General features: G+C 40.0%; 1 protein-coding gene across 3 annotated transcripts in view; it reads right to left on the bottom strand.

Moving 5' to 3' along the window:
- Positions 1-5,666: 5,666 nt before the first annotated feature.
- Positions 5,667-26,552, bottom strand: part of fmn2b (formin 2b) — an 89,447-nt gene continuing 68,561 nt past the window's right edge. For all 3 annotated transcript variants that reach the window (XM_030078469.1, XM_030078470.1, XM_030078471.1), the window contains exons 14-21: positions 25,966-26,112; positions 22,999-23,058; positions 18,362-18,482; positions 16,132-16,224; positions 11,050-11,101; positions 10,313-10,462; positions 7,118-7,199; positions 5,667-7,008 (exon numbers count right to left, since the gene is read on the bottom strand). In XM_030078469.1, coding sequence (XP_029934329.1) covers positions 6,982-7,008; positions 7,118-7,199; positions 10,313-10,462; positions 11,050-11,101; positions 16,132-16,224; positions 18,362-18,482; positions 22,999-23,058; positions 25,966-26,112 — 732 coding nt within the window. In that variant the 3' untranslated portion in view covers positions 5,667-6,981. The remainder of the gene's footprint in view (positions 7,009-7,117; positions 7,200-10,312; positions 10,463-11,049; positions 11,102-16,131; positions 16,225-18,361; positions 18,483-22,998; positions 23,059-25,965; positions 26,113-26,552) is intronic.

The following is a 26,552-nucleotide window of genomic DNA, read 5'->3' as shown; positions in this document are numbered from 1 at the left end:
ATGTCATGCCATGTCAAGTCATGTTATTTCCAGAGTGATGGTGTATGTGTGGGTTGATGTATGAGATGGCTGTTCCTGGTGGTGGCGCTGTCTTGGATACTTGGGCTTGGGGAGTTGTGATTGGCTGCCAGACAAAGGGACACGCTTTGCAGGAAAGCATAGGGGTGAATGTGTGCTTAACTTAAATCCCGCTCTCGTAAATTTCTTTTTGCTGTTGCATGAGGAAAAGGGCGATACAGATCTTTATTTTGATGGCGAATGCATGGGACAAATTGATAGCAAATTGATATTATTATGTGCTTATATGCTGTGTAATGTTGTGTTATGTTGTGTCATGCTGTGTTATGTTTTGTTATGATATGTTAACATGATATGACATGACACGACATGACACGACACGACACAGTGGTTCCCAAACCAGTCCTCAAAGTTTTTGTTTCAGCTCTACTCTTTCATGCCTGATCCATTTATCCTGAAATAGCTCTAACAGGGCATGCATGAAGGTGCATGGGCCTTAATTGGGTGAGGAGTGCAAGAGTAGAGCTGGAACAAAAACCTGCAGGACAGGAGGACCTTGAGGACCGGTTTGGGAACCACTGTGTCGTGTCGCGTCATATCATGTTATGTCAAGTTATATCACATCATGTCGGATGCTGAGTCATTTCTTGACATGTTATTGTATGTGTCACTTTATAGTATGTTTTATGTCATGTTTTGTTGTGTTATGGTATGTTATGCCATTTTATGTCTTACGTTGTTGTACCATGTTTTGTCTTGTCATGTTATGGTAGGATGTTATACGTCATGCCATGTCTTATGTTGTCATGTCATGTTTGTGTACAGCGCATGAGTGGACAGAGGGAGGGACATGGCTGACCTGAAATTGTTGCCCTAAAATAGTGTGCACATTGAAACAAAGTTGTGTGCATTACACAATCACAAAGACATTGTATGTTCATTGTATGTATATGAAGTAGTGTGTTCATTGTAGCTGCCTTTTTGCACAGTAGGTTGTATCTGGAGTGAAGGGAAAGTACTAATAGGGGAAGTACTAATCACAGAGCAGGTGTGTTGTTTACCGGGGAAAGCACATAGTTTTTTGAACATGTAGCTTGCCATGAAGCCATTCATTTGTTTGCATGTCAGTTATGTTTAATAGAAGTCTGTGTGAACTGCCGTCATCAACTTGGATCGACATGATCAAATAAATGCACTTAAGTACAGTTGTGCTGGAGTTTGGAACCTTGAATTATTTTACTGACATGTTAGACAAAGGAGATGCGTCCATTAGGCAATCACTGATAAGCAGAGGTGGGTAGAGTAGCCAAAAATTGTACTCAAGTAAAAGTACTGTTACTTCAGAATAATATTACTCAAGTAGAAGTAAAAAGTAGTCATCCAAATAATTACTTGAGTAAGAGTAAAAAAGTACTTGGTGGAAAAACTACTCAAGTACTGAGTAACTGTTGAGTAAAGTCTTTATTTTTTAACACAAGCATTCAATCAGACAGACAACAATACAAAACAATCATCTTCAGGCAAATTAAAGTTCATCCGATCAATAAAATTAATTAGATAAATAAATAAAAAAAAAAGGTTAAATTAAAATAATCTTCAAGTAAAATAAATAATAAAAATAATAAATAAAAATAAAATAAATAAATAAAATGTCCAGGTTCTGGAGCATCTCCAAGGCAGCTGTCATATTTCTCTTCCCCCATTCATTCATTGACGTTGTCGAAAGTCTCCTGATAACTCCAGTGTTGATAAATACAGTCACTCGAGACCGCCTAAACAATGGAGGGTTGCCAACTCTCACGCATTGGCTGTGACAGTCACACATTCAGCCTCAATCTCACACTCTCACGCTCAAGAGAGAAATCTCATGCCAAATCTGACTTGTTTTCTGTTGTAAATTTCTCCACTCATCATGTGTACTCGTTTGTGAGTATAAACAAGCTCAAATCTTACATAGGCTCTAAACCACTCCAGTGTCTGATGTGTTTTCTCTGATTGTTGATTCGCTGAAAACATTACTGTCATTACGTCAGTGACGTCCGTCTGCTGCTCGGGTGCTGCTACTTCAGTTGGTCAGAGCGGCAGAGCAGAGAGGCATACACAATGGAGAGATATGAAATTCGAGTGGTTATCCGATAATTATCTGTATGCGCGGCACACCCGGTAGATCCGGCAGACCTGGTGCCAGCCGGCACCGGCCACAGCACCGCAGGGTGTGCACGGCCACCCGGTCAGGTCAGGTCTGCCGGATATGACAGGTGCCCCTCCGGCTGTCAGTTGGACGCATTCTGAAGGAGGAAGTTACCTCCGAAACTGTCAAGGTAAATAAACATCCCTATGTCTGATTAAAAGGAACAAAAACGTCTTTTAGTTAAAAGGAAGACATGACCCGCTGACCGTTGATTCTGCCATTTTTATTTGATTTGCTCCGACTGACCGTGAAAAAACTGTAAACTCCCGTCCCACTCCCGCCGGTGAGATTGAGTATGATCACGTGATGAGGGTGCTACGGCTACGTTTGATTGGTGAAACACAGTCACATGGTTTAGCCTGGCGGATGTCTCTCTCTAACAAAAGAAAACATTAAAATGACCCGTACACGGGGAATAAAAGAAAAGTAACGAGCTCAGTGTAGCCTAATGTAGCGGAGTAAGAGTACAGTTTTTTCTTCACAAATCTACTCAAGTAAAAGTAAAAGTGTAGTGATTTAAAACTACTCCTAGAAGTACATTTTTTTCAAAAACGTACTCAAGTAAATGTAACGGAGTAAATGTAACTCGTTACTACCCGCCTCTGCTGATAAGCAACCCCTTAGTGGCTTTTTTGTAGGTTTTTTGTTTTTGATCAAGTTAAGTCACTATAAACACTATCCACACACGGAAAATCAAAGCTTCCATAGTATTTGTGCTTTTTATTGATTGAAACACTGCTCCAATAAATATGATGGGAGCTTTGCTTTTCCATGTGCCAGCACAGTGTCCTGAAAAGGGACTGCATGGGACTGCTTCTGTAGCAAAACTGTCACTGAACTAGTCTGTACAATAGTAAACTGAGAACACTGAACACAATAATTTTCTGCCTGCTTTTTTCACCTTTAATTGAAGTCAACTGTCATGAAAGTAAATCTGATCAACTGAAAAATATTAGTCAACACATTTTAAAGGCAGCTTCTTGACAAATTTGAAATTTAAAAGGTTAATACTTAACAAATTTGCCTTTTGTTTTATAGAATTTCATATTGTGCAGCCATAACCCAGGTGTTTGAGAATATAATTTTCAAAAGTAGGTGTGTTTGTTCTTCCCACCAGGAATGCAGGCTCTTCTTTTGTGAATGCATCTCTGCTATAGCCTTGCAAACTGTTGGCTAGTTGGTTTGTTTACAACACACAGAGCTGACTGTAAACAGGCAGCTGTGTGCTGTGAACTGTGGCACACGAACGTCGAGTTGCATATTCCTAATGCGCTGTATACATGACCCAAAGAATGCTCCTAAAACTACATTCAGAAAAAGGCCTTATTAGAAATATTCAAATGAAATATGCTTTTTACAGGACCTGTGTCAAATTCAGAATCTTGTCATATTTGGAATAGCAGTGGAAAATTGGTGTGCATGCAAACGTACTGATTGACAGCTGCTAGATACACCTGCTGCCACATGGCTGTTTGGCTGTGGCCACAAGTGCAAAATGCCTTAAAGTTTCTAACCCCTAGAGGGCAGTACAGCAGTAGTTTTCTGCACAGACATATAGACTGGACGCCTCACGGTGGAATCCCAGTAGACTGACGTCCGTCCGGCGGCGGCGGCGGCCATCTTGCCGCGGTCAACCCCGCGATTCACTGTGTATAACCAATACAAGCTTTCGGAAATAAATATCTATTCCCCCTGAATATTTTGAAGTTGTAGTGGTATAGTTGTTATCACACAAGACTTATTATTTATAGACTCGGGTTAAATTCTCGCTAGAAGCATGTTTTTTCCCCTCAGATGCCCATCAGAAAGCATACTTTATCATTAGACATGGCGAATTTTAAGATGCCTGTCAGTCCATTTGTTATCCATTTCGGTTTCTCATGGCCATATAGGCTATTAAAAGATAAGGACTATGGAAGAAATATATTTTGTCAGTAGAATAAGGACACATTTATCAATTTTCAAGGTAAATATATGCACATTAATGTGATAGGCATATTAGTCTAAATAGTGTAATGTTGATGATTATCTAAAATGTGGAAATCTTTATGATTATCTAAAATGTGAAAACATGCATATATGGTTCTTTGTCAGAGGGCCTCATTTGATCATTTTCTTTCTGATATAATCAAATTCTCAAGGTAAATATATACACATTAATGTGATAGTCTAAATATTGTAATATTGATGATTATCTAAAATGTGAAAAAATATGGTTCTTCATCTGAGGTTCTCATATAGCCTAGTTATTGTACCTGTGAACACTCTGCCAGACCACCAAGGATCACACACACATTAGTATTCAAATGATGGCTCAGTAGAAAGCATTAACATTAGAACCAAAAAATACATTAAACCGTCTATGCTGTGGGAATGGCTTCAAGGAATTTGTTTAAAATGCACACTGAGTACAGGGTTTTCCCATAGCTTTTTAGGGGGCTCACGTGGTCCCTGGTAAGTAATAATGGGTAAGTTATAATGACCAAATTAAACTAAACATGTGTCTTACATGTGAAAGATAATTCCCTGTTGTCTGGATTGTGCAGTATGCCGGTTTTTACAATCGTAGGCTGCACAATGTTGAGGCATTTTCCATCGACATGCTTTATTATTGTCACCGAATCCCACTCTGTGTTTGGGCGGTCGACCGCTTCAAGATGGCCGCCAAGTATGCTGTGAAAAAAGAGGGAGTGGCCAATCTAGCCTCTTTCTATGTCTATGGTTTTCTGCCTTATGTAATCTACACTGCTGAGTTACAGTTTAAATTTAAATAGGCCAAATTAATCAGATCCATGTTGTTTTTTCTTGGTTTTAGTGATACCCTTAGTAAGTAGTAGTCATTGCTTTGATATTTTGCACTTGGCGCTTGTCCTACACAAAAATACAGGCTCTCAGGGCTGACTGTTTTATATTTCCTCTCCTGTCTCACCTGTATTACAAACAACCTGCATTCATAAGTCTAAAGCTGTTGTTGCATTCACAGAATCAAATAAAAAAAATAAACATCACTTATACAGGATTCTAGGGGACCCCCCTGCCCACCCCCCTCACAGAAGTTTAGAATAGCAATTATGAAAACTTCCATGAGCTGGCTATGTGTTGAATCCCCTTCATATGGTAGCCTGTCATTTGGTGACAGTGTCAAAATCAACATTTATTTAAGTGAATTATTACTTCAGCTCAAAACCTGCTCATAAAACCTGGACTGGAGCAACAAAAGGTCCAGGACAAACATTTATCTTGCAGATCATTTATATCTGCATTAAGATAAATTTCCTGCTATATGACTCAGAAAGTGATTAGAGTATTAGTATCCCAAGGCTTTTTAGTCTATGACTAGGCTTAATCCCCATCCGAGAAGCCACCCCCTTAACTTTATTTAAAGAATTACTGACTCATAAATACATACTGCTGTCAAAATGAATGAGTTGATTGAATGATTGAAACCAAATATAATTCATTTATTCCCTTTATTTTATATACATTACACCTCTCCCTACCTTTGTGTCCTGTTTATATGAACAGTGATGAAATTAATAAAAAAAATGTATCTTACAATAACTTATTACTTTACATCAATAAAATCATTACATTTGCAACTCAAGTCAATGGCTGTACTTCACTGCACATTTCACACCTTTCCTCAGATTTCTTACACAAAGATGTGATCGAGCAATAATGAGATTTGTTATTCACACGCGCGCGCGCGCACACACATAATATAATTCCTATGGTATCCCTGGTAATGCTGTGGGCCTGACATCTTATTTCATGGAATACACATGGAGTTATACATGTATGTTTACAGTGAAAATCATTACCTGCCCATTGACACCACCAGAAGCTCATATCTTATTTCAGTTTTCAATACCTATCATTCTTGGTTTTAGAGGCTAAGTCTATTTGGACAGCCAGAATCTAGAATCACAAACAGCACTGTGGTTATATTTGAAAATCAATGTAGAGGGAATGGCTGTAGCGCTGACAAACCAAAGTGACCAAAGAAACATTGCTACTGTGCTGTTTCAAAAGGATGTACATGGCTGGGATAACCCTTATTTTTTAATAAGACATGTTAAAAACAAATATGTTAAGATGAACTGTTAAAAAAGACAGATGTGTGTTATGTAAAAATATAAGGCAAATGTGAGCACAAATATAATGAATTGACACATGCACAAATATGCACTGCAGTCATATTTGTGCTGTTGGTGAAACTTAGATTGCTTGTCCTGATCCACCAGTTTTTGCACATGAAAGTTTTGGGGTTTGAGGTTGTAGCCATAAAATGCTCCAAAATCCTATGCTATGCATCACATAATGCATAATGGTGAACACATTTGTTATTGCAAAAGGGCCTAGACATCGCAGCTGGTAAATGATTGTTCCAGCTGGTGTATAATGTGCAGTTTTATTTTGTTTCTGTAAATTGTATCGATCCAACCAATATCCTGATGTGCTGCATCTATTTGACACAGTGCGATTCAACCACACTACTGAGTTTAGGAATGGGGCCTTGCAGCAGCATCCCTCCCAGGTAAGTTGGGTGCATGTGCCAGACAGCAAAAGAGCGCGAGTAACATAAGGCAACGGCCCAAAGAACAGGCTAACCAAAAAAACATGCGTCCTGATTTCCAGAACAAGGGTCTTGCAGATACACGTAGTAGTTCATACTTGTCTTGTCCCTGCCTTTTCTCTGCTGACCTCTAGATTCTTCTTTGTCTTGTAGTACACCAAGTTGGGAAAAACATGACCCAAAGTCCGATGACTCCTTAGATCTTCATGCCAAGCTTGGCTTTCTAAGAAACAAAGAATATATAAAGGTTAAACAACAGCCTTGAGACTCAAGCTGGTCGTCTGAACCTTACGTTGCTGGAACCAGAAAACTGAAATCAAAGGTAAACTTACGATGCCAGAGGCGTGTTTAGGTTTGACGCTGTAGGAAGCTTTCTCCTTGGCCTGCCGGAAAGACTCCTCTGCTGCTTTTAACCTGCACAGCACCCACACCCATAATTAAGTTAATAGAGTTGATCTGATTACACCAATTCAGTTAAAGTGTGTAAGTTCAGAGATTTGTGCTGAATACACTTTTCTAACCACAAAAGAAGGCACAGTCTCTCAAACCTTGAAAATCTGGATTGTGGAGGAAATAAACCCTTCTGGTATTACAATTATCTTTTTTAGTCTCTGTGAGACACTGTTAGGTGCATACATATTTGGACAGTGACACAATATTTATAATTTTGCCCTTGTAAACCACCACAGTGGATTTGAAATGGAGTAATCAAGACGTGATTGAAGTGCAGACTTTCAGCTTTAATTTAAGGGATTGAACTAATATATGGCATTAACCGTTTAGGAATTACAGTCAGTTTCATACACTGTCACCCCATTTTCAGAAGCTCAAAAGTAATTGGACAAACTATACAAAATTTGCATAACTATAATTATAAGAATTATATTCAATATTTGGAGGGAAACACTTTGCAGTCTTTGACCGCCTGAAGTCTAGAACACATGTAAACAACAACAACAACAACAACAACAACAACAGAGTTTTGAATTTTTAGGAGAAAGTTGGCCTTAACCTCATCATCTTGCCATGTCTCAGACACATATGAGGGGACATATAGAGGGGAAGTGGAGCTGGAGCAGCCACATACAGTGCATTCACAAAGTATTCAGAGATGGATTTGTACGAAATTTGGTTATTTTGGTTATTATTTGGACTTATTAAAACAAATCAAACTGGCTGAACTGACTTTGCTCAGCTGTATGAGGCCTAAAACCTGCACATTGCTGCTCACAGCTTTAATTTTGTGTGACTGAGCTGCTTCCCTCTGTAGAACAAAGAAAGATTTGAACCTTATAACTGATGCTTGCAGATAATTATTGTATGAAAAAGAATAATCACTAACTTAGGGACGGAGTGTTGTGCACTCCCCCTTCTTGTGCTCTACTCTTCCAGTCTTTAGTTTGTTCCTCTGTGTCTCCTGGTGCTCTGAATTTTGGATGGTCAACTTGAGCGGCCCTGCTCATATATAAAGGAGACTGAAGGAGGAGTCCTTCCTCCCAGATGAAGCAGCCTCTTCGTCATGTTGTACTGCTGCCTTTGCTCTATTTTCTGTTCATTTCTTTTGAGGACTGAAGGTCTAGTAGTCCGGTTTTTGTGGTTTGTTAGTTTTTAGTTCTTGGCCAGACTCCCAGACTCCCAAGATTTAGTTATGGTAGTTTTCTTTGTAAATAAAATTATAAAGTTATAAAATTATAAATTAAATAGTGTCCTTTCTGTCCTTTCTGCTGGGGAAACAGCCAATGTTTTTAGCTAGTGTGCCCCTACTCAAATTTGTCATTCTAAAATAATGATGGCATTATGCAATTGCTCAAGAAAAAGTGAGACCATCACAGAGATATGATGGCAGCTCGCCGCCTACATGTTTCTCAGGTAGCCATCTCTCCCCATTGGCTACCCCTCCTACCATTTTCTAATTACTTTCCAGGTAATGCTCCCATCCACACAGGTCGTCTCCACCTTCGCCACTAGCTCTCATTGCATTAATGCTTCACCTACTGCCATGTTTTCTGACCTGCTTCCTGCTGCCCTCACCTCTCTCACTGATCAACATGAAACTTTAAATTACTTGACGGACAGTGTAAATTATAACCTTCATAATGTGATAGATATGGTAGCACAATTAGTTATTAAAAACAAGCGTAAACACTCAACTCCTTGGTTTAACAATGATACCTGTGCGCTGAAGCAGGTGTGTAGGAGATTAGAATGCAACTGGTGTGCCACTAAACTCGAGGTCTTCCATTTCGCCTGGCATAATAGTCTAGTAGATTATAAACGCACGCTTTCAAAATTAGTGCACTCTGCTAAACCAGCTTCTTACCTACTTGACCCCCTCCCAGTTAAACTTTATATAGTTTTTTTCAGTTATCGTCCCAACAGTCCACTGAAGCACTGTGCCAGTCAGCCTGCTCCTGTTTTTACCAATATTTTTAACCAGTCCATTGTCTTATGTCAAGTTCCTGCTTGTTTTAAGTCATCTATCATTATTCCAGTCTGTAAGAAGAACAGTGCCGCAGGCCTCAATAACAGGCTGGTGGCCCTTACCTCAGTGATTATGAAATGCCTGGACCGTCTGATTCTGACTCATCTTAAACCCATCACAACCCCTCATCTCGACCCACTGCAGGTCGCATACAGGAGCAAACCGCTCAGTGGATGATGCAGTTAACCCAAGCCTGCACTTTGCACTGGACCATCTAGATTCTCCTGGCTCTTATATAAGAATGCTGTTTGTGAATTTTAGCGCAGGAAAAGCTGTTGCTGATGAATGTGGAACCTTCAAACTGCAGATGGATTACAGATTTCCTTACTAATAGGAGACAGTACGTGCAGCTTGTCTGCATATGTCTGAGCCCCGATCCACCAACATTGGGGCACCTCAGGGGTGTGTGCTGTCACCATTTCTTTACTCACTGTATACAAACGACTGCATCTCCAAAAATGCATCCATCAAGCTTTTTACGTTTGCAGATGACACAACCTTGATCGGTCTCATCAAGGACAATGATGAATCAGACAGGAAGTGTCCCATCTATCTGGGTGGTGTGCTGAAAATAACTTGGAGCACAACCCGCAAAAGACAGTGGAAATGGTGATAGACTTCTGGAATGTCTCCAGCTCTGTCCGATCCAGGTTCTACAGAGCCACTGTGGAAAGCGTCCTGTCGTCATCCATCACTGTGTGGTTTGCCTCAGCATCCGCCCTTGCTAAAGGCAGGCTGACAGGACAATGGCAGCTGTCAATCACTGAGCTATATGAAGCCAGGATCAGGAAGAGGGCAGGGAAATTTGTTGCTGATCCCTCTCACCCTGGGAACCACCTCTTCAGCAGGCTCCACTCAGAAAGGCGCTACCATGCCATCAAGACATGGACCACTTGCCATCTTAATAGTTTTTTTCCAAAGGCTATTTCAGTCCTCAATAAGCTGCATAGCAACTCAATGTCACTGTTTTAAAAAAAAACAACACCAATTTAAAGAAACAGGAAACATCTAATACTGACATATTTTGAATAGTGTGTTAATGTACCTCTCCTTAAGAATGGTCTTGTTCTCCTTCTTCCACTGATCCTTGAAGTCTGAGGAGAACTCGTGCCAGATGGAGAAGAAGGTGTTTGGAGAAACCTCCTTCTCTCCTGACTTGGCCTTCACTGAGAAAAACACTGTCAGTTCCAGGAACCTGCCAAGACACCAGAGTACACTCTTATTATCTCAAGCTTTCACCACATATAGACAGAAAATATGTTGAGATGTTTGGAGCCAAGCGTATCATACTTCATACTGGCTGCACAAATTCACAAGGTATAAAGACTTCAAAACTGTTACATCAGTACAATAATCATAATAACATTCCAACCAGTGTCACCCAAACTCGATCAAAGAAGCTTTCCATTTTAATATTACAAGACATCATTTGGAAAAAAAAAAAAAAAAAAAAAAAAAAAAGAGGTCCATATTTATAGAATCAATTACATATGTACTTAATCTATCTTATTTTTGTGCAAATAAGCTAAACTAACATTTGTGGGTAGGAAAAGGATATATAGTAAAACCCTGATACAAAAAGTCTTCTAAAATGAACATATGATAAAGAATTCATCCAAAAATTAAAATTTGAAAATTGAGTGACTTTTCTTAAGTAGTGAAATGGTTAGTTGCAATGTAAAATGTGGGGAAATTGGAGTCAACAAGCCAAACATTCAAAATCACTGGTATGGGCTTTTCCTGCCTTGAAAGATGAACTCTCTCAAAGGGGATTGTTCTTACGTTTTGTGAGTGCAGCTGAGTTGAGTGTCCTGAGTCTCCAGTTCAGTTGTGGCTAAGAAGAATAAAACAAAACATGGTTTCATAAACACAATTGAGTTAAACTAAAATTCAATTAAATTAGTTCAACTAAAATAATAATAATAATAATAAACTTTATTTATACAGCACCTTTTATAACTTAAATGCAGCTCAAAGTGCTGTACACTTATAGCAATAAAACAATAAAAAACAATAAATAATACACAGTAAAACAATAAAACCCAATGAAATAAAAGAATTAAATGCATAAGAAGATAAAAAGAGAAAACTGCAGCTCAAAATGCTAACTTATTTGATGCTGGTATGATTCCATACATAGTTTAGATTCATAAACTGTGTGCCTCAGTGAGTGTGTCTGTCTGTATATTTGCTGTGTGACAGTTTGTGCAACAGATAATGATTTTAAAGAGATGTGTACCTTGGCTTTACAACTGTTTCAAAAATCAATTCCTGCAGTGCACCTACACATAAAGTTGCATGGCATGTTGAAAAAAATGTTTGATTTTATATGTATTGAATATATACTAAACAGAAGCACTTATCATGGGCATAAGCACTACATACAGGGGTGAAAATCTCATTTCATTATTGGGGGTGACAATAAACAGCAAAATGTCAGAGAGTAATTCCAGGGGGGACATGAAAAAATTGCTATCTAGCAGGACTGTACCTCCCTCTTTTTCTCTTACGCTCCTTTGAAACTTGCCGTACAGTGTTGAGCGCTCAGCATGTTCATATGTTTTACATAATGCTATTAAAAGCAATAATCCTCTAACCAAATTTCTTTGCTCACTGTTCTATTTCCACTAGTCCATCAAAGCGGCTTTACAAGAACTAGAAACTCAAAAGAAGCTCTAAAACTACAGGAAATACCTGAATAATCCAACTACATCAAACTATTCTTCAAAAAACAGATTTATTGTAGTGTCAACAAAAAACAAAGCAAGATATGGCATCAAATAGTGACATACAGTATATGTTTGAGCTGTACACTGTCCCTTTGAGATCAAATAAGAAAATGAAATGAAACTATGCCACAAAATAATGCAACTTAAAATGCAAAAAAAAAAAAAAAATAGATATCTATCTAGAGACAAACTCAAAATATCAGTAAAATATGAACTATTTCTGACATTAATATCCTGACAGACTTTTTGAAAGAATAAAAAGCTCAGTATTTGCTCCTCCTGTGGTCTGTCCTCTCTCTCCCTCACTGTCCTGCACTCGCTTCAGCTTGTAAACAATCATTAGCTATTAGCTTAAACAGTGAGCTGAAAGAGGCAGGTTTTGGACCAAAATTTATGGATGGAGGGGTCATGCCCCCCCCGACCCACCCGGGATTTCCGCCTATGACTACATACACATTTTTTTTACATTTTTAAGCCACTGGTGCTGTCCAAAAGTAATGCAGTACTTAGAAGTGATGTCATGAAGGAGCTGATCCAGTTCACTGTATGAGCAGAGCTGCTTCAGTCAGGAAACTCTACAGTAACTGGCACACTTTTCATAGCGAACCAACCATCAAGTCACTCTGAATTCAAAGCCCTCTAAATGACATGTCAGCTCACCTTGACAGGTTGCTTGGATAGCTGCCCTGCCACTGCATCACATGCATCACTTTAACCTTTAACATCCCCTCCAGGTTCACCCCGTTACATCTGTTTTGATGTCCTTAAGGGGGATTGCATTTATTCCTATGAAATATGTATATGCAGCAGTGATTTATCAAACTAAATGTGTGCAGCAGCTAACATAAAAGCAGATCTAGTCAAACCCGTTGTCATGCCTCATCATTTAATACAGTTAATACATGTTTCTTGCATTATCCAATGTATTACAGAGTTCAGGGCAGCTTGGCTGCTAAGCAGAGGATAGACACAGCAGGAGCCAGATGTACTTTCTCTATCTTGTTATTTAGGTATGTTGCATTAGATACACGCCCAGTCAACATTCACACACATAGCATCACACATTCTAGAGACAAGGCATGGACAGTGGTTGGCCTGTCCATGTCCGGGTAACTGGCCAATTATTCTCGGTTGCGTTTAAGTCCAACCTATGTACGGGGCAGGCCCAAGTCCAAGAACATAAATGTGCATCATTTCCTGATATCGGGGCTCATTCTGACGGAGATCCTGCGGGAGCTCTGTCACATTGAGACCAGCGCTGCCTTGCTTTATATGTGACCGTAATAAATATTGCATCAGAAAATCAAAGACTGACTCCAGTCTGTTCTTGGGCTTTCAACAAAAGAATCGGGAGCTAACAAGTACACCCTGACCAGGGCAAAAAATATTTTGGTAGAAAAAAAGTCTATATGGAGAGGTCCAACCGAGCTCCATCAGTGTGAAGACTCTGATGTGAAGTGTGAAGACTCAACAGACTGATCCGCAAGGCCAGCGACGTTGTGGGAGTGAAGATGGACTCTCTGACGGTGGTGTTAGAGAGGAGAATGCTTCACAAGGTGAAAGCCATCCTGAACAATGTGTCCAACCCGCTCCATGACATGTTGGTCAGACACAGGAGTTCTTTCAGCACCAGACTGATCACACCACGATGCACCACAGAGCGACACAGGAAATCATTCCTGCCTGTGGCCATCAAACTGTACAACTCCTCACTCTGAGTGTCAGACACTCTGAGCCAGTGGGCTGGCCCCCTAAACTAACTCTTGTGCAGATTCCCTCTGTGCAATAATCCATATTCAATACCATACTTATGTGCAATAACCTATAGTGCAATAACTCCTGTCCATGTTTGCACTTGTACATATATTTTTTCTTTCTTTTTTTCTATATATATTTATATTTATATTTATATTCCTTTCTTTATTTTTCTTGACTAATTGCTCTTTTTACTTTACACTTGAGTGGGAGTTGTTATTGTAACAAAAAGTAATTTCCCCCTGGGGATCAGTAAAGTATTCTGATTCTGATTCTGATTCTGAAACAACCAGCTGTGCTACATCTAATCTGGAAAATAAATTTAAATCTTTTGAGGCTCTTGTCTTGAGTTCATCTTCCTCAGTCATGAATAGCCTTTCTCCATTTTATATGGTGGTGATCTATTGACCGCCTGGTCCTTACTCTCAGTTTTAGATGAGTGGTGAATTTTTGTCAGGCTTAGTTACCTATTCTGAACAGATCTTGTTTTTTGGAGATTTTAATATCTGTATAAATAAGGCTGATGATCCACTGAGTAAAGCATTTTCAAATCTTATTGATACATTTGGATTTACTCAGTCTGTTCAAGAGGCAACTCATTGCAATGGTAATATCCTTGATCTGGTCTTGTCTAAAGGTTGTTGTTTCTGATCTGACTGTCTTATCAGCCACCTCTGCTGTGTCAGATCATTTTCTTATTAAATTTGAGGCATCACTGGCCTGTCCTGTTAGTGGTGGCACAAATGTAATCACTAGTCGCCATATTGGTCCCTCTGCTGTTGCTGTGTTTAGCCAGCAGTTGCCTGGAGTTTTGGCTCCTCTCACTGTAGAGACAGGCTCTGTCGAAAATCTTACTAGTTCCCTCAATGAGCACGTTTACATGCACACCTTATTCCTGTATTAACCGGAATATTCGCAATATTCCAGTTGTGCACGTGTCATGTAAACACGCACCGAACCCGATTAAGGTCATATTCCGGTTGGAGAGAATTCCGAATAAGCCCCCTGGCATATGCCTGTTCCAACCAGAATATTGGGGCATGTAAACACCTTAGTCGGAAAATGCCCCGAACCGGAATATTCAGTCACGACTGCGCATGCTCGACCTGCAAGGAATTCTGTGGCGTCTTTGTTGCTATGGTTACTGCAAGCGGGGAGAACGGCATGGCGAACAGCAGCAAGAGCCAGGAGACTGCAGTCTGCCTTCAGCTAATGAAAGACTTAAATATCATGGAGGATATCGATGGGAGAAAACATAGAATAGAATAGAATAGAATAGAATAGAATACGGTCATACCGTATTGATCTGAATATAAGAAGACCCTGATTTTAAGATGACCCTTTTTTGGAAATATACTTTTTATATGGACATTCTGTGACACCAGCCCATGCTAGCTTTAAACTCAGTGCGGGGTATGTTGAGCTCTGTGGCAACTTCAAGTGCTTTATTCAAGTGCTAATATTATTATTATAATTAGTAATTTTTATTGTATCAGTATTATTAATCAATATTAATGTTAGTACTATTTTATTGTGGTTAATATTATTATTATCAATATTATTATCGGTAACACTCTTTATCAATACATACAAGGGCATCTCGTTTAACCATCCGAATACACACACACACACACTCACACACACACACACACACACACACACACACACACACACTCACACACACACCACAATAGAAGCGAACATGTACTGTTATTTTATTATCTCTTTCTGTTTTTGTTTTTGGTTCTTGTTTGTTTGTTTTTTTATTTGTTTTTTTTTTATTTGTTTTTTTTTTTTTACACTGTGTATCTGTCAACACTATGTCATGTATGTCTAGTTATGTCAATGTCACCTATGTTAACTGTCAAAATAAAATAAAAAAATAAAATTAAAAAAAAAAAGTTTTTTTTTAGGGAGTTGTTCCTCATCCGATGTGAGGGTTTAAGGACAGAGGATGTTGTATTTTTCTGTAAAGCCCCTTTGGGACAAATTTGTAATTTGTGATTCTGGGCTATACAAATAAATAAAATTGAATTGAATTACACTTCAACCACTGATCCATTTTCTGGATTTGTTTCTCTTCCTGGTCATAGTGAACAAACGTCCTCGCTCAACGACCACAGCAGCAGATTTAAACCACAAACACACACATCTGACACCTTCAGGGAACCCGGAAGGAAAACTGAATGTAACAGGGGGGGGGGGGGGGGGGGGGGGGGGCCTTTTTACCACGGATCTTTTGTAGCACAGAGGAGATATTGGCCCACCTGATGCCGAACTGAATCTTCACTCTGAACAATAATTACCACCACTAGTACCACTAGTATTTAGCATGTTAATCCAGTGTGAATCATGCAGTTGTGTGTATTCTGTCTTCTACCTTGCTTGAGGAAGTCCTCCATCTTGTCTTTGAAAGGCTGCAGGTTTTCCTCGTCTGAAGACTTACATACCCGCTCCACTTCTGTTGTACATGCTGACAAAACAGGAACAGAATTACATTTCAAAATTAGATATTTAGCTTGAGTTCCTAGGGAGCATTATAGCTCAGTGTGTCTGAATCCAATAATAGGTTAGGATGTTATCTTGGAATTAATGCAATAGTATACTCAGAACCAGAAGGATGAACTGTTTTGTTGCATACACACATATGGCCCTGAAGGAAACAAGAAACAATATATACTTAAAGGCAGAGTAAGTAGGATTTTCCTAAAAACAAAAATAATCCTTCCCAGTCATGGCTTATAAGCCACTAGAAGTGTTGGTGTGTGTCTGCACAGACTCTGCCCTCTGCTTGGATTTTCTTGTTTTGCTGACCTCAGGACTCTTCTGGGCGTCGGCCTTTGGGCAGCAGGTGTGTGGCTCCCTGCTACTCACAGCACACAATGCCAGATCGTCAGCACAACATCCAATGGGAAGCTGTTAAAATGGTGGAAGCGGACCACAACTAAAGGAAACCTAGCAACCAAGCTAATTCCACAACAAGAGTGAGTGTGGGGTTGGCTTTCATCCACTGGTGAGCACTGAAGGAGAGGATGAGGATGAAGAGTGACACAGTGCTGGCCTGTTTTCTGTTGGACAGGTAGATGCTGGTGGGCGAGATTTTCTTCCCCTAAGACAGCTAAAGCGTTCATTCCGTTGCTGCGTAGGAAAGGAAAACTGGCTGCAGGTAGTTAGCTTAGCCAGGGACGAGGGGCCAACTTTGAACGCTGTGTTTATAACCCACAACCAACAAATCCTACTCATTCTGCCTTTAACAAAAATATAAACGCAACATGAAACAATTTCAAATGTATACCTGGTTACTGTTCTTTTAAGAATATCATTTGGTTTGAACAATGCATGGTAGAAAAAAGTGCAAAACGGCAATAAATTTATGCACAAGATTTGAAATAAATAAACTTTTGTGGAAAAATGATGGATGTAATGTTGAGATGAAACATGGAACCAAAACTTTATATGTTTATGTTTATATTATGTATATATTTCCACATAATATACTCAGGAAGAGTCACAAAAAAGATAAAAACTGCACAGTACAGTTAAAACAAACTATTTGGTTAAATTCACAACCAATTTGTCATTCATCAGACTTGGCTGAGATGAAATGTGATTCAACTATCCACTCTCAGGTGAGTGTCTCTGATTGTTAACCACATGAAACCTGATGAAGAACAGAGGTTAACTGTGCACTCAGACCAAAAGATTGAGGAGCAACAACAGCAGCTGGCAGAGCTGAGGATAAAGGACCACACCAGCGATTCTTCATGTTTTGTGTAATATCTAAAAAATGCATACACTTCACATTTCTGCTAATCTTTTCCCAAAGCAGGAATATTTTAGAACTCTGATATAATTTTTCCCCCTTTTCTCCAGCCATTGGTTTCCATCCATTCCACTACGATATGAAAATGAACTTTGAAAGACTTCAAACTTTCTTCACACCAGTTGACCAGTATCCCATCACCATCATAAAGTCCTCCACATTAGTTTTCCTAAAAGCAGCAGCACTGTTGTGTTTGGTTATGTCAAAATGGGGCGGAGTCAAATGCTCCTGCTATCAGAAAATAATCCCTGGGGAAATGTTTGCTTTATGCAACAAATTATCAGTTCTGTGGTTTATGAATGGCGATGACTTTGTTAGCCACAGAAGCAGAACATTATAAGGCGGGTGTTTCAACCAAAAATCTTTACTACACCCAGTGATTAGCAAAATGGTTTGTTGCAGTGTAAAATGTAGGGAAATTGTGGTAAACAGGCCAAACATTCAAAATCACTGGTATGGTCCATTAACTTCATGTAAATTGGTGACAACCTGCTGAGGCAGCAACTGACTGCAGATTGTTTGGAGTCCTGCTTTTAAACGTAGTTGACATTATTATATTTCTATTCTATTTTAGTCTATAATTATATTTCTTAAACTAAACCATGACATATGTGTATTGTCAAAACAATGAAGGTTTTGTACTGGTTGAGCACACATTTGTTTTCAAACAATTTATCAAAATTTCCTGGCTTTATGTATGAAATAGCCACTCATAAAACAGACAATCCTGGACGCCCGAAAGACTGATCCTATTTTCGGTGCACGTGTGCATGTGCGTGTTTGTTACCTCTCAGGTCTTTTTTAAGACGACTCAGGTCTTTCTGAAAGTCTTCAAACTTCATCTGTGAAGCTTGGAACAAGTCCTGAGGCTCAGGGAGTGGATAGACACAGGTCTCCCTACCAGCATCCTGGTGATGACGAGGCAAAGGCAGGCAAGCAAGAAGACAGACAGGGAGACAGACAGGGTGCTGATGTGAGAAAGCACTTCCTAAAGACTACTTAGCTGGTAAGCCCAGTGAAAGATCTAACAGTAGAGAAATGCTTTTCACTCAAAATAAACATAAAATTGTCTTGGGTAAATAAAAACTTCATTATTTCATGACAGCCAAAAATACACACTTGCAATCTCTCACCTGCTGATTTCTGAGATTGTCTTTCAGACAAAGATTCAGATCAGAAACAGACAAAACCAACTAAAAGAATAGAAATTAGGACTATATTTCACCCACTGCAAACTTTTGCTTTATCCCCTAATGGATGGTTTGAAGCCACAAAAATATTTTATCTGGACTGAGTTGATGCAACTCCATTAGAAGTGAGAAGTGGAACTGAGATCATTTCGGTACTGCAACACAACAATGACAGTGACAGACAGATGGTTCATCACCTGTCGAGTATTTTTTGAAAGTGTCTGCCCTTTTCCAAATAGTTTCCAATGACGACTTGTCAGATGGTTCTGTGTAACAAACCATCGGACACATCAGGTCAGCAGCAACAGGCTTTCTACAAAAATACATAGCAGGTGATTGGATCAACCATCTGTCAATCATTAGCTAATTGTCTAATCAAATGTACAGTACAGGCCAAAAGTTTGGACACACCTTCTCATTCAATGCGTTTTCTTTATTTTCATGACTATTTACATTGTAGATTCTAACTGAAGGAATCAAAACTATGAATGAACACATGTGGAGTTATGTACTTAACAAAAAAAGGTGAAATAACTGAAACATGTTTTATATTCTAGTTTCTTCAAAATAGCCACCCTTTGCTCTGATTACTGCTTTGCACACTCTTGGCATTCTCTCCATGAGCTTCAAGAGGTAGTCACCTGAAATGATTTTCACTTCACAGGTGTGGCTTAACAGGGTTAATTAGTGGAATTTCTTGCTTTATCAATGGGGTTGGGACCATCAGTTGTGTTGTGCAGAAGTCAGGTTACTACACAGCTGACAGCCCTACTGGACAACTGTTAAAATTCATATTATGGCAAGAACCAATCAGCTAACTAAAGAAAAACGAGTGGCCATCATTACTTTAAGAAATGAAGGTCAGTCAGTCCGGAAAATTGCAAAAACTTTAAATGTGTCCCCAAGTGGAGTCGCAAAAACCATCAAGCGCTACAACGAAACTGGCACACATGAGGACCGACCCAGGAAAGGAAGACGAAGAGTCACCTCTGCTTCTGAGGACAAGTTCATCCGAGTCACCAGCCTCAGAAATCGCAAGTTAACAGCAGCTCAGATCAGAGACCAGATAAATGCCACACAGAGTTCTAGAAGCAGACCCATCTCTAGAACAACTGTTAAGAGGAGACTGCGCCAATCAGGCCTTCATGGTCAAATAGCTGCTAGGAAACCACTGCTAAGGAGAGGCAACAAGCAGAAGAGATTTGTTTGGGCCAAGAAACACAAGGAATGGACATTAGACCAGTGGAAATCTGTGCTTTGGTCTGATGAGTCCAAATTTGAGATCTTTGGTTCCAACCGCCGTGTCTTTGTGAGACACAGAAAAGGTGAACGGATGGATTCCACATGCCTGGTTCCCACTGTGAAGCATGGAGGAGGAGGTGTGATGGTGTGGGGGTGTTTTGCTGGTGACAATGTTGGGGATTTATTCAAAATTGAAGGCACACTGAACCAGCATGGCTACCACAGCATCCTGCAGCGACATGCCATCCCATCCGGTTTGCGTTTAGTTGGACCATCATTTATTTTTCAACAGGACAATGACCCCAAACACACCTCCAGGCTGTGTAAGGGCTATTTGACCAAGAAGGAGAGTGATGGAGTGCTGCGGCAGATGACCTGGCCTCCACAGTCACCGGACCTGAACCCAATCCAGATGGTTTGGGGTGAGCTGGACCGCAGAGTGAAGGCAAAGAGGCCAACAAGTGCTAAACACCTCTGGGAATTCCTTCAAGACTGTTGGAAAACCATTTCAGTTGACTACCTCTTGAAGCTCATCGAGAGAATGCCAAGAGTGTGCAAAGCAGTAATCAGAGCAAAGGGTGGCAATTTTGAAGAAACTAGAATATAAAACATGTTTTCAGTTATTTCACCTTTTTTTGTTAAGTACATAACTCCACATGTGTTCATTCATAGTTTTGATTCCTTCAGTTAGAATCTACAATGTAAATAGTCATGAAAATAAAGAAAACGCATTGAATGAGAAGGTGTGTCCAAACTTTTGGCCTGTACTGTATGTCATACAGCACAACACCAGAGTTTAACAAATGGCAACAACTGTTATGATGAAAGTGAGGGCTAGCTTGTTATCATGTTGCTACATGATTCTTACCATTTTTGTGAGGAAAATCTACATTCATGTCCTGTGGTTTCTGTTTCACAGTTCAGTGCACTGTGGCTTCTTGTGTTGTGATTACCTAAAACTTGCCTCAAAGGGCACAGATTTGTCTGATCAATTTGTTGTCAGGCCAAATGCTTTTGTTGAATAGTGGCCAGACTGGTTTTGTGTGTCAAACGAATGCAATCTAACAAGATCAGCTGCCTGTGCCAGGCTAGCTGGTTAGCTGTATTTCTAAAGCTAGTTTGTGTTTCAAGCTCCTGCTTCTCCTATTCCACTCTAATAATAATTTCTTGGACTCTCCATTCTCCTGATTTCTTTCTCTAACAATACATATTTGAGGTCCAAACCTCGTGGTCTTCACACAGGTAAAGTGGCCATGTTTTTCAGAGTACAATAATGAGCACGTTTACATGCACACCATATTCCTGTTTTAACCGGAATATTCCCAATATTCCGGTTGCGCATGTGTCATGTAAACACGCACCGAACCCGATTAAGGTCATATTCCGGTTGGAGAGAATTCCGAATAACACCCCTGGCATATGCCTGTTCCAACCGGAATACTGTGGCATGTAAACACCTTAGTTGGAAAATGCCCCGAATATTCAGTCACGTCTGCGCATGCTCGACTCACAATGAATCCTGGGGCGTCTTTGTTGCTATGGTTACTGCAAGTGGGGAGAACGACCTGGCGAACGGCAGCAAGAGCCAGGAGACTGCGGTCTGCCTTCAGCTTATGAAAGATTTTAATATCATGGAGGATATCGATGGGAGAAAACATTGAAATAGCGAGAGCTTCTTCTTCTACTACTTCTTCTTCTTCCGTATTTCCGGCAGACCAGACGCGTATACACGTGCTGCTGCCCCCCCTGGAACAACTCCCTAAAAAAAAAACCTTTGACCGGGAGAAAAAATACAAAGAAACCTCAGGGGAGCAACAGAGGAGGGAAGAGAAGATAGAAGATTCACTCATTCATTTTGTAATGGATATAACATAATCACAGTTACAAAAAACTGAAGAAAATCTTCTTGTTTTGACTACACATTGAACAGAACCTAATGCTATTTTAGCACAAAAGACACAGTATACTGTATGCACGTCTCGCCAGATGAGGAATTTGAGAGGTTTAGTGAATCTATTTTGACTAAAACTAATTTTCAATTCTTATTCAGTGCTTAAACTGTCATGGTTCTGTCTTTGGACTCTTGTTTTGACTTGTGTGCCATGGACTTTGTTTAAGTTCTTTTGCTCCCAGTGTTTTCCTTGTGTTTAGTGTAGTTTCTTTTGCCCTGCTGTGCCACTCCCAGTAGTGGTTTCACCTGCGTATGGTTGCTGTGTCTTGTTTGCCTCTCCCAGTTCCACAACTGCCCTGAGTCTGTGATTTATCCCTGATTGTTCTGCTCCCTCCCAGTGTTCCCCTCAGCCTATCCTCTGTGTTCTCCTGTCTTGTGCTCCAGCCCCTTCCCCAGGTGTGTCTTGTTTCCCAAATTGATCCCAAGTGTATTTAAGTCCCGTTTCAGCTCAGTTCTTTGTCAGTTCATTGTCATTTCATTTGTGGTGCAGATGTTCCCTGAGTTTTTGCTCTTCATGTTTCCTGCCTGTCAGTACCTCTGTCTAATAATGAAGTTAAATTGCTTCAGTTCCTGTGCCTGAATGTTTGCTCCTGTGTTTGGGTCTTCCTGCCCGCACCACACGACATTAAACTTTGAATAAGTGCCAGTTCCTAGTTTGAACTAATAAGGAGAAGACAAAACACCAGCTTTTTTCTTCTCCCTCCAAAATGAATTGGATTTTCTGACTATCCTGCTCACCCTACCTCATAAACCACCTTTTCTCAAAAGACAGACTTTAGTATAAAAGAACTCAGGCCTCAAGTCAGAATCCTGGAAATGTGGGCGAATACCTCACTTTTGGGAAAGGCATAAGTGCTTGAAAGGCACCTTATCTCAATTTTAAGCATGTGACATAGAGAGGAGGCTTGACAACATGGTACGCTGGGAGGGGCAGAGGCACAGAGAATTTGAAGTAGGTAAGGAGAAAAACAGAGTAAAGAGAAAGATACTGACTATTATGCAAGTATAAAAAAGCAAGTGTAAAATATCTATACAACCTACCTCATCAAAGTGTCGGAGATAGTATGCAACAATGTAGGACAGAAGACTCTTCACGTTGTCCTTTAAGTGGAGAAAAGAAATTCATGAAATCACTTATGAACATGATGAAAAGACAACATGTTGCATAGATTGTCTTGGTCCTTCTGGATAAATGCAGCATATACATTCAGTGGCCACTTTATTCAGTACACCTGTGCTATCTAATACAATCCATCACAACTGTTCTGCCATAACATTTCCTTTCCTGCTGCTTATAATGTCCAGCTTTTCTTTTTGTCACAGTAATAGAGGTGTTTATTCACTTCTATGTTTGGCATTGAACTGATAGTTAGTGCTGCTGTTGGACTGGACTGCATTTTACTGACAGCTGTTTCTAATATTCTGTCCACCTCGTGAATATTAATAGGCAGGACAAAGTCAACAAAACTGAACATTATAAACTTTGTTGAAAGGCAGAATTCATGGCAGAGCTGTTGCACTGAACTGCATTTGATTGTACAGGTGGATCTGATCAAGTGGACACTGAGTGTAAACTTGTAGTGATTCTTTTTGCTTGTTAGTTTGTCATATTGTTAACTCTTATTACCAATACTATTTCAAGGTCTGCTCAAAGAGGAGACAGATGAATAAGTCAAATTCACCTTTCCCAGTATTAACACAGACATTAAAAAGTACTGAACATATGCTTAACAGTTATCTGCAATGCAGTGACTAAGAGAATTTCTTAACACTGGACAAATGTAAATATCACTGGTTTTCCTGCTTTGTCCCTCTCCCCAGTGTATATACAGGGGTAACATTTCCCTTTGCAAGGATGGGAATTTGTAATGTAACTATAAGGGCTATTAGGATTAGGCCAGACAAAAAAAAATTCTGGGTTCCGGTTCCCGACCGAGTGTCCCATTTAACCCCCGAGTCAGGTTATTTTATTGGCCTCTTTGTAAAAATAAAATAAAATAATAAAATAAAGGCACTATGCGACCGAGTGTGACCTTGTTGGCATTGGTCAAAAGTTAAGCAGGGCTTTTATTTTGATGTATGTTGCACTCGCCTTATTTGTGATGTTCTCGAGTAACTTCGGAAAATAACTTCATGGAATCACGCGCCACCGACAGCACTGGCTGGAAAGAATGGACTTCCGCACGGTGTGTGTGTGTGTGTGATTTGTCCTCGCAAACCACCAGCAAAAATTATCCGACTACAAGAGAAAACCTTTGCAGATGTAGTGAAAGAGGTGAAACAGTGCCAAATAGATTTGCAAGTGCAGCAGGCAAACATGACGGGGGATCCGTCATGTTTGCCTGCTGCCCCCACCGTGGAGCTCGGCTCTATGGTGGTGGGTGTGATGGGTATATTTGACTTCAGGTACCTAGCGCTGCGATGTGAGCCAGAGACACCTCCCTCTGCTAGTAGTAACGCTGCTCCGTCCATTAAAAAGGTGGTAATTTATGCAAATATTGAATTAATTATATTTAAAAAGCAACCCATGCATCGCTTCCGAAAATAAAAAAAAGAATAAAATAAAATAAAATCCCTAACTACCCATTCTTTCCATGAATAAATAAAATAAAATAAATCCCCCCTACCCATCCTTAAAATAAAAAATAAAATAATAATATAATAATAATTCCCTACTTATTCATGCCCTTAAATGACAAGGAACCGGAACCCAAGGTATTTTTTTGTTTGGCCTTATCTATATATATAGCCATATCTTTTGCCACAATCATCTCTCTGCAGCGCAACAAAAGTGGGAGGATGTTTTGAGAGGAGGTGAAATCATTTCTCTGTAAATGTTTTTCTGCCACTCAAAGTAGACATATGTGCAGCAGGAATACGGACTTTGATTGGTTGACTGACAGCCAGTCACACTACTGGGACAACTCAGCACCCAGGAAGGATGACACACTAAAGCTACACTTTAAAACTATGAGTCTGTAACAATCAGCAGCCTCGTGTTCCCCATTTCTGTAATTACCGGCTACAAAGGTGTATCAAACGGCAATAATTATTCTGCATGATACTGTGGTGGTGGCGACCACCTTGAAGCGCACTACTGCCCCTAGTGTACGGGAAGGCGCACCACAAGAATCTCTTCGCGCCACTCAGCAAGACCGGCGCATAAAGGTCGCTGGGAAGTGACGTCGCGAGAGGAGATCCTTGAGAGCAACAGAGTGAGCACTCCGGACAACACGCCAAGTCCAAGCCCGACGAGGAAGTTGAATCTCCCATCCGTGAGCGAAGCAGCGAGCTGGCTGTCTCCTCTCTCTCTCCCACAATACCTGGTTGGAGCGTCACAGGAAGAGCTCCATGAAGAGAGTGATTTTCGTTGTGGGTGTTTTTTTTTCTTTTGGTGTCGTTTTGGTGAAAAGAGACTGAACTATTTTTGTTGCAATGAAAACTGGGTGAAACAGCTTACTTATTGTCAGTTAGCCATTTTAAGTCAGTAGGCCTACGCATAAATGGTGCATAATGTAGTTCGACTTTAAGCACCATGCATTATGTTAAAATTTTTCCCAATGTAATAACATGACTAAAGCCAGAGCATTTTTGTTTTAAAAAGCTATTTTATTTTCGTGGTCTCTCATTTAGGCACATGGCATTTATTCTCCTTTTAAAGCACTTGCTGCTGTGCTTAAGTATGGCCAGAGCTGTAAATTTGAAACGCAATCGCACCTACCCCACTTCTTCAATGCTACCTGCATTCAAGGAGCCAATTTAACAGGATGAAGATTAGCCAGATAATTTGAACCAGCTAGGATTAATTGATTAATTGAGTAATGTACAAGGAATAGAGCCCAGGTGAAAAATAATCCCTGGATAAATGACTAGAATGAAAACCAGCAGACCTCAAAGTCTCAAGTACCAAAACTTAAAGACCACTGTTTAAGTACATTTCAGTAGATTATTTTTTCCTCTGTTCTGTTGAGATATTTCATTCAAAAGCCTCTATCCTTCTATACTCACACTGCTCTTAACGTCTTTGAGCTTGGGCAGGATGTCCAAGTTGAAGCCATCTGCCTGGCCTCTGCTCCGGTTACCACCGTTCATGAAGTTACCGAAGGCCAGAACCAAACCCAGAACCTGCATTACCCCCTCACCAGCCTGCAGAGTCTGCAGGAGAGATGGAGAAAATGAACAGAGAAATGAGGGCACAGATAAACATACATAATAAACAGAGAGCAGACGAATGAACACTGATAAAAAATAAAGTAGCTATAGACAATGTACCGTGCACGTTTCTGAGTCCATTTTGTTGTTAGAGTATTTTTTCTTATTCCTCTGGATAGGTGGCCTGGATAACAGACTGGATGACAGACTGTGTGACACTGGCATATTTCCAACACACACATCTGTAGTATTGTGCCAGAGTCAAAGACCACCATCGTTTGTGATCATGCACTTTCCATTCAATCGATCACTAATACTTTTATCTGTTTTGTGTCAAGCAATGATGCAGGACACATATTTTAACAGAAAATTACACAACACTAAGTGTAATATATTCATGAGCATCGGAATGATTATCTTTGGCCTAGGACTGTATCACAGCT

This window comes from Myripristis murdjan, chromosome 19 (assembly GCF_902150065.1).
Source record: "Myripristis murdjan chromosome 19, fMyrMur1.1, whole genome shotgun sequence".
In the NCBI taxonomy this organism is placed as follows: domain Eukaryota; kingdom Metazoa; phylum Chordata; class Actinopteri; order Holocentriformes; family Holocentridae; genus Myripristis; species Myripristis murdjan.
Note: the sequence above shows the minus strand (reverse complement) of the source record. Positions and strands in the feature narration are given on the sequence as shown.